Below are 8,624 nucleotides of genomic sequence, written 5' to 3'. Positions count from 1 at the left end.
AATCGGTTTAAAATCGTAAAACTTGATTTTAATGTCATTTTAATCAAATTTGAAGCAAATTTTCACTTTTCGCGATTTTCTGCCTTTTCATCGCCGTATTGTAGGTTGAAATTTTTGTAAAAAAAAAAATCAAAACATGGTTTTCGATGTATTTTTTCCCGTAGAATTCGATCCTGAAGTCAAAAAAATAAAAATTTTCTTTATTTTTTTTTTATTTAAAAAAAGCCATGAAAAAACCGTAAAAAATGAGTTTTTTCGATCAAAACCCCATAAAAAAGTAGCTGGACCCTACTTTTTTCTGGCAAATTCGGATTCAGCGTCGAAAAATACATAAGAATATATAGGTCTGGTCAATTACGCAGACACTTTTGTTTTTTTGTGGGCCTGTGTAATTGTTTATAAATTTTTTTAACGTATCTGATATAATTAAATTTGAAATTGAACATTTATAGCTTTCCATTGATGCGGTTTAATCAATTTAGGATCCATAGTTTACTAGCTACAGACTTTTAAGGAATTTACCCTATTTATTTTAAAAGAAAGTTGAAAGCTTCAAGTTTACAATTACCTCAGATCCGCGTGTCTAAAATAATTGCAAATAACAAATTATGTCGATTGTTGAACATTACTTTTTTTAAAGAAAAATAAATATATTTTCGATAATTTTGCAATAATAAAAGAAATTTAAGATAAAAAACATGAATTTTGTAGATTTTTTTGTTTTAAACAAAGAAGTTTCCGTAAAATTTCATCACAAATCGCATCATTTTCTAGATATTTAACATTTTTGCCTCGAAAACGTGATCGAAATTTGAAAAAATAGTTCCAATTATCAATTAAACATCTTTCCGGCAAGTGTCAGCATACTGCAAGCTCGTATTATTATTTTATATACCCTTGTGTAGATTGTTAAAAAAATCTGTACCAAATTTAATATACATGTAATGTATATTAAAAATGTACAAATATTTTTAGCAGTTTCAATAAATTTCGAGCATTTGACAAGGAGCCCTAGTGGTAAATACGCGAAAAACGAAGGCAAAACATTAAGAGAACGGAGTTTTTCGGCCTCCTTTTTCAAGCATCGACCGGAAAATGTAATAATTAATTATTATATAATTGTTAATAATTTATTATTGATTCTTATATATTATTCATCACAAGCATGCGAAAAAATAATTTTTTATTTAAACAGCTTTTTCGTCCGAAAATAGGGATAAATTAAATCGGAATAATTTTTTAAAAAATTACTAGTATAAATTCGAAAAAAATTAAAAGGACTTTCTTAATCTCCAGGAATTAAAAAAAATTTTAAGGCACGAAAACTTTAAAGCTCGATAAACAAGAAATTCTGTACCATATTTATCGACCACGAATAAAGAAGCTTCATATTGGTCGGTACCGAATGTATTCTATTTTTTTAGGATTCCAATAACTATATTTTCGCGTGATGACCATTTACTTTCGATTCATTCTAATCATGATGACGGATTCAGGCCCTAAACAGTCGTTTAAAAAAATTTTTTTAATTTTCCTTTCATTTACCCCCCCCCCCCCACACTCACACACTTTATGCTTTTTCTATTGTAAGTGTGTACATTTTCGAAAGGTCCTTAACCTTGAAATTAAATTTCCTCATTTTTTGCTAAATACTTACGACCTTCTCTTGTTTTTAATCAAGTCTGGGGTCTACTTCCCAATAGCATTTAGCGCCGATTTTTTTGGAAACTTCATTTACTAAATTATTTCAAAGCAATGATTCCGAAAATCATAGTGCAATTGGGCGTAAATTTGAGTGTTATGATGAAAACTATGTAAAACCCATAAAAGTCATGGTTTTTCACATTTACCTTGGTAAATACATCATATTTCGGCAAATATTTTAAACAAAAGTTGAAGACCCAATAAGAGTACACAATTTCGGTTTTCAACCTTCTAGAAGCAGCAAGGCACCCTGATAACTCTCTACAGGTATAATTTTGGTCACACCCCTACTCCTTTGCAACGTCTTGTTGGAAGCCCGAAGGTACCCGATTTAATAATTCTGAAAATAATTAAGGTTACACAACAAACCTTTTCTAATGCATTGTGTTCTGTGACTCAAATCAGTGATTTTCTCGGGAAGTATCAAGCTTGAAAAAAGTTTATGCACCATACGTAAGTAAACTATTTCAAATACTTTTTGTGTGAAACCATTTTTCCGAATGCTCGGATGCGCATAAGAGAAATCATTTTTTTTTAATTATTCCAATTAACCAATTTTTTACACTCAATACTTATTTGATTCAAAGTAGGAGTAGTTCTTGTGCATCTATACAAAAGATGTAATTCTATATTATATAACGAGAAACATGAGGCGATTCAATGCTGAGGTTAGGGCTTAGTTCCATCGACCTTGAATATGAAATATATAAAGATATAATTATTTTCTTCTTTTGCATTAACAACTTACTTCGGAAATGAAATATACAATAACGCAACACAAGACTTACAATAACAACTATTTATTTATATATAGTAATGCTGAATTACATGAGTACACTTTGTGTCTTGATAATATCTCGTACAACTGATCCAATCGCGGAATCACAATTTCATGGGCTGACGAAAGTACTTTCGGCCATGACGAAAATTTAACAAGTTGCCAGTCTTTTTTGCATCTTCTCTTTGAGTCCTCGAATTTTCGGCATCTAGAAGAATAAACGAAATACGATGGGACAAGAGAATTGTTTTCCCTCGGAGATTGACCTTTTAATGCGTGGAAAATAGTGTATATGTATGTAAACTACGCAATATGAACTCTAGATATGGGGCTCCCTGACAGAGTTCTTCCCAGAATTGACGCCGCATCGCAAGGGGGCGTAAAAGGAAAGGCGCGGGGTGAACGGCGGTCGCTCTGGCGTGAAGAAATAAAAGCATTTTCTACGAAATGGCCCTCTACCTGGGTAATTCCCACCAAGGTTGGCCCCAGAATCGGTACAGTATTAGAGTTTCACTGTATATATACTTCGTAGTTTGCATATGTTCATAGGCGTGTTGCTGTGGCTTTTTCGGTGTTTACACTGTACATTATAGGGTGTCCCAAAAAACGCTTTTCGAGCTATAAGGCAAGTCAGCCCTTCCCCTCAAGGTTTCCATTTCCGGAGAAAGAAAATATGTCATTTTTCTGAAATTCAAATATTACACGTGCCCCCGGGGACTTCAAAATTTAATTTAAATAAAATGGGGAAAACTTGGATTTTCGAAGAATAGAACTCATAATTTAGAATTTGATTGAAATGTGCCAAGTTCGTTAGGGATTGAAGAGGAGTACCTACAAAATAAAAGCATACTAATAACTTTTATTTATGAAACTGGTACGGGGGGATAAGGGCCAGATAAAAATAAAAGTTATTATTACGCTTTTATTTTGTAAACACTCCTCTTCAATTCCTAAAAAATTTGGCACGTTTCGATAAAACCCTTAAGTATGAGTTCCATTTTTCGAAAATCCAAGATTTCTCCATTTTAATTAAACATAATTTTGAAGTACTATTCAAATTTGAATTTCTAAAAAAAAATACGGATTTTTTTTCCGGAAATAGAAACTGGGGGGGGGGGGTGAGTTGACCTCGAGAGTAAAAAAATGCTTTTTAGACCACCCTAGTCTACATGTATGATAATGGGGAATACGGAGCAGCCATCGGTGATTAAATTTTTGAATCTAAAGTTAACGCCTTGTAATAGAATTAGCCAGTATCTAGACAATATGAATATGTGAATTTTGCAACACAAGAAACTTGCGGGTGAAAGACTTTGTACATGGATCTTACATACGCAAGCACCTCCGACTAATATTTTTCGTGGAAAATAACTGCTTTTCCTTTTTTATAACCTTTTTCTTTTGCCTTTCTATTTATTGTAAATATTTGTTCAAACACGAAAATATTTTACCGCGAGAGGATTGTACATAATACGTAAATTGTAACGGGAGACACATGCACATGGATTAGACTTACTCGGTCGATAAATGACTAAGTTGTTATTCATATAAATAAAGTGTTAGGTTCAAGATGCTACAAGTCATCCGTCGTTGCTATATTACAGTTTTCGAGAACCGCGATTAGATTGACGTCACGTCATGCCAGTTTGAAAGGGGCCGATTTACTTTGGATGTTACAAAAGCCCTACTAGGAAGTTCGAATTCACTCCTCATAATGGTTTATCCAGGACGAATATTGCAATGTTTTTATTTTATAAGAGAAATCAATTTTCAGATGATCTAATAATTGTTCCAAAATATCTTACTTGAAGAATCGCACCAATTGCATACATGGGCAGAATGAGGTTACATTCCGTTTCTAGGCCCATAACTTATGTGATCAGAGAGATCTGAAAAAACAAATATTACCAACCTTAAATTCCATCTAAAACTCAGTTTCTATTTTCAGCGTTACAATATTCTTTGCTGGAGAATGAGGTGCAGTGACGATTGGTCGAACGTTTTTCGCGCTCGGTAATGGCTACAACGAGCTGCTGGTAGTGCTTCTAAAAGTAATAATTAAATAGTTTCTCATTCTATATAGGATAGGTATGCCTCTAGAAATGCATATACGCCTCGCAAACACTCTCAAACGGTCTTTATAAATATCTATTTTTTCGCTCCACTTCTTTTCCTTTAATCTCTTTCGCTTTCTTTTTCTACATTTTTAATGCATGTTTATAAATGTATAGAGAGCACGATGTCGAAACGTGAATTTTCGAATAAAGAGAGGCAAAACACTAGCGCATCTGGTGTTACAAGTTGTCTTCTTTTTTCTTTACTTATGGCCACTTGAGTTTGAAATTTTCGAGCGTTTAGAGTACTTTGAAAAGATTTCAGCGATTCCTCGTATCTAAGGACGAGAAAACAGCATAGTACAAAACACGAGGAATCGCGAAATAGGTAACGATGGATTTTATATGCATCTTTGATATGCCTCCATCGTTTTGACACGTTTTTTTTCTTTTTATAAATTCACGAACCTAATAACTCTACAGCTCAGCCACGAGTTTTACTCTGCACTCTATCTTTGTTGCTTAAGTAAACGATTCTGGTGGACCAGACGAGAATAGGGTTCTCAACTAACGATCTAACTACGCCTTCTCAATCGCAGGGGATAGAGCATGACGGCATTATTTCTTTATTTCTTGTTTCATGATAAAACCTAAATGATTATTCGAATCTTGTTCGTACAAAGCCATCTCTTTACCACTGAAAGTTTATATCTTGATCGCTTGCTTTATTGGAAATTCTAGTTCGTGCCAATCTTCTTCATGGAACACTCGCACGACCGTTATATCACTGAAAGCCACAATCCAGGCTTTTCCTAGAAAATTCTCTTCTAGTCTTTGACTCAAGAAGCCTTCGAAGGATCACTTAATACTACCCCAGCTTGTTCGATTTATTTGAAGTTAGCCTATGATCGAGTTACTCGGCATCGATATTTCATTTCTGACAATACGCAATAGTGATTATCACGCGTAATCCAGCCTCATCTAGGTTGCACTTGTAAATAGAACGGAGTTTTTGTAGTAACCCGCACGTGCATCTGTAACCAAAAAAAATAAATAAATAAGATTATGTGGACAGCTCAATATCATGTTATAGATATAGCAACAATTTTATCTTTACGATCACCACAGTTTCAATGTATTATCGCTGTTATTGTAGAAATTAACTGATACATTGACAAAGGTGAATGTTGAGGAACTAGTCATTAATTTGTTCCAAAATCTTTCTTCTACTGGGTACATGAAAACATTTTAAGTTCGAATTTGTATAGTAAATATAAATTTTAATTCACTGAAATGACCGAAATTTTTATATAACATAGATAAATTTATTTCAGCGACTACAAAAAATAGAACATTTTGAAATTCTACAAAACATCAGCCATGTGACACTGGGATTTGTTAGGTCGGTGAGTGGTGGCAAACTATTCAGGTCGTAGACCGCTGGAGGAAGGATGTCAGTGCAGATTTGTGTTGTTTCAAAAGATATCCTTCGTTCAAATGATTTGGTGGCCCTGAAAAGGGCCTGTGGTGTGCCTCCTCTGGCACGTTACCTTCTTCGTGTGAGATGCTGGAAGCGGTTCAGTATAAATAAATCCTTGCGTCTGTAGAATTCAAGCGTCTAACGCTTGCATTCCGCTTGGCACGTCCTTCTGACTTTTGCCGGGTGCAAGTATGTCCGTTTTCCGGCCGACTTTAGGAACTGTTTCCATACGTTAACCCGCTTCATAATTCAATGCTCATATGTGAGGGGAAGTAGATGGTTTCATCATTTCCTTAAAAAATTTGTTCATCACAAAGTTTATATCTTCCCGTTGTCGCAAGGTGGGCTCTTGTGCCTCAAAATCTCCGGGATACGCTAAATTCATCATCGGCAATGTTAACCCGCTCGTGAAAGTGCTGATAGTCTTGTGACCGGCGTGAAAGCGTCACTTATCTGGCACGGCACGAACGCCTTCCCAGGCGTAATCGCTTCTACGGTTGCCTGCGGAGCGTCTTCAATCGTCGGCGCCGTGCGGTAGCCATCATTGCGGAGTCTTTCTATCTCTGCCTCGTAACGAAGAGCATCGAAACGCGCAATGGGTTGACAACGGTTGCCGTTCTTCTTCCCCATCCAAATCCTTAAATATTGATATATTATGTGGTGCGATGGTCGTGGTGTCATCTAGTAGAGTGCCGGTGGAGGTAGTTGAACCGTACGCGTTCAAATAGAGATGAAATGCCTCGGTGAAGTTATTTCGTCGGCGACCAGGCAGGAGGACAAGATCTTAACGCACTGACGCTCCAGAAAAAGACTTCTGATCAAGTACCCGGAGGTACTTTATCTTTTCTACGTTTGAAATGTTGTCCTAAAAAGGAAAGAATATTTTGGTGATGAATGGAGAAAGCTGATTTCCCTCGTGAAGTTTCTTTTATTTCCGTCTACTCTTAGGATGACAGAGCTAAAGAAGCGAGAGTGTTGTAGAACGAGTGAGCAGGCGAATACGTCGTAGGCTGGTGGTAGCTCCATGCCGAGTGACGACGATAAAAAAAAAAGGGGTAGGGATGAGGGGGCCCCAACCATCGCCCCCTCTCGTGAGATCCAATGCACGGGAGTGGGCGGCTGGCGCGGCGAAGCCGCGCCAGACGCCCACTCGCAATGTATGATCTCCCCGAAGAATAATCGGACTGCTGGACTCGCTCTGTCTCTCCGCACTCCAGCGTTACATTATATTTCAATTCTTAATCTATGCTAACATTATTTCAATAGTACTATGGCACAGCAATGTCAGAATAACAAATTAATCTAGATTATACAAATAACAAGAACAAATAATGTTATACTACAATACTATGATTATAGTATTATAATACTATTATAGAAGATCATAGAAAAATATTACCATCGCAATTTTATTATGATTATGAGTACTATAATTATAAAAATATTATTATTGTGCTATTCATTGAAATAAAAAAAAAAAATTATAATACCATTACTAATATAATATTATAACTTTATAAACATTATAATATTATAATGAGCTTGAGCCTGAGCCTCGGTGGCTCAGTTGGTAAGACACTCGGACTTCACCTCAGAGGTCCAGGGTTCGATCCCTGAGCCAGTACCTCTGGAAATTTTTCAATGTAGCTTTACCAAGGTTCTGGTGGTTCGGAACCCACCTTAAGCTGTAGGTCCCCCCATCATATACTTGACTGCAACCCAGTCCGTCAATGGTGGGGTAAAAACCAGGCTTTGTCCAATATGTCTAGGTACCTCTGGAAATTTTTCAATGTACCTTTACCGAGGTTCTGGTGGTTCGGAACCCACCTTAAGTTGTAGGTCCCCCTATCGTGTAATTTCATATCCTTATAAAACATTTCTGTGGCGAAATGTTGTCACAGGCTTATACTGCCCAATATGTCGAAGGCATTTTTGGTTGGAGTTGGATTTTTATTTGATCATTTTGCACGGGGCTCTCCCGGTATATATCATCAGTCACGGACGCATTTTTATAATGTAAGCAAGTGATCTGATGAGAGCAGTCTGCCCAGACATGTAGGACAAAGCCTGGTTTTTACCCCATCATTGACGGACTGGGTTGCAGTCAAGTACACGATGGAGGGACCTACAGCTTAAGGTGGGTTCCGAACCACCAGAACCTCGGTGAAGGTACATTGAAAAATTTTCAGAGGTACAGGCTCAGGGATCGAACCCCGGACCTCTGAGGTGAAGTCCAAGTTTCTAACCAACTGAGCCACCGAGGCTTATTATTATAGTAAAAAACATTTCTGTGTTGAAATGTTGTCACAGGCTTATACTGTCCAATATGTCGAAGGCACTTTTGGTTACAGTTGGATTTTTATTTGATCATTTTGCACGGGGTTGTCCCGGTATATATCATGAGTCATGGACGCATTTTTATAATGCCATCAAGTGATCTGATGAGAACAGTCTGTTCAGACACATTGGACAAAGTCTGGTTTTTACCCCACCATTGACGGACTGGGTTACAGTCAATTACACGATGGGGGGGGCCTACAGCTTAAGGTGGGTTCCCAACCACCAGAACCTCGGTAAAGGTACATTGAAAAATTTTTAGAGGTACCGG

General features: G+C 36.7%; 1 protein-coding gene across 1 annotated transcript in view; it reads right to left on the bottom strand.

Moving 5' to 3' along the window:
• Window positions 1-3,631: 3,631 nt before the first annotated feature.
• LOC117178298 (dachshund homolog 2) overlaps window positions 3,632-8,624 on the bottom strand; it is a 1,316,001-nt gene continuing 1,311,008 nt past the window's right edge. The window contains exon 12 of the mRNA XM_033369665.1: window positions 3,632-5,570. Within this exon, the coding sequence (XP_033225556.1) occupies window positions 5,518-5,570 (53 nt within the window). The 3' untranslated portion in view covers window positions 3,632-5,517. The remainder of the gene's footprint in view (window positions 5,571-8,624) is intronic.

The sequence above is a fragment of the Belonocnema kinseyi genome, chromosome 8, assembly GCF_010883055.1.
Source record: "Belonocnema kinseyi isolate 2016_QV_RU_SX_M_011 chromosome 8, B_treatae_v1, whole genome shotgun sequence".
NCBI classification, from domain to species: Eukaryota; Metazoa; Arthropoda; class Insecta; order Hymenoptera; family Cynipidae; genus Belonocnema; species Belonocnema kinseyi.
The sequence above is the reverse complement of the archived record's forward strand: the minus strand, read 5'-3'. Positions and strand labels throughout refer to the sequence as shown.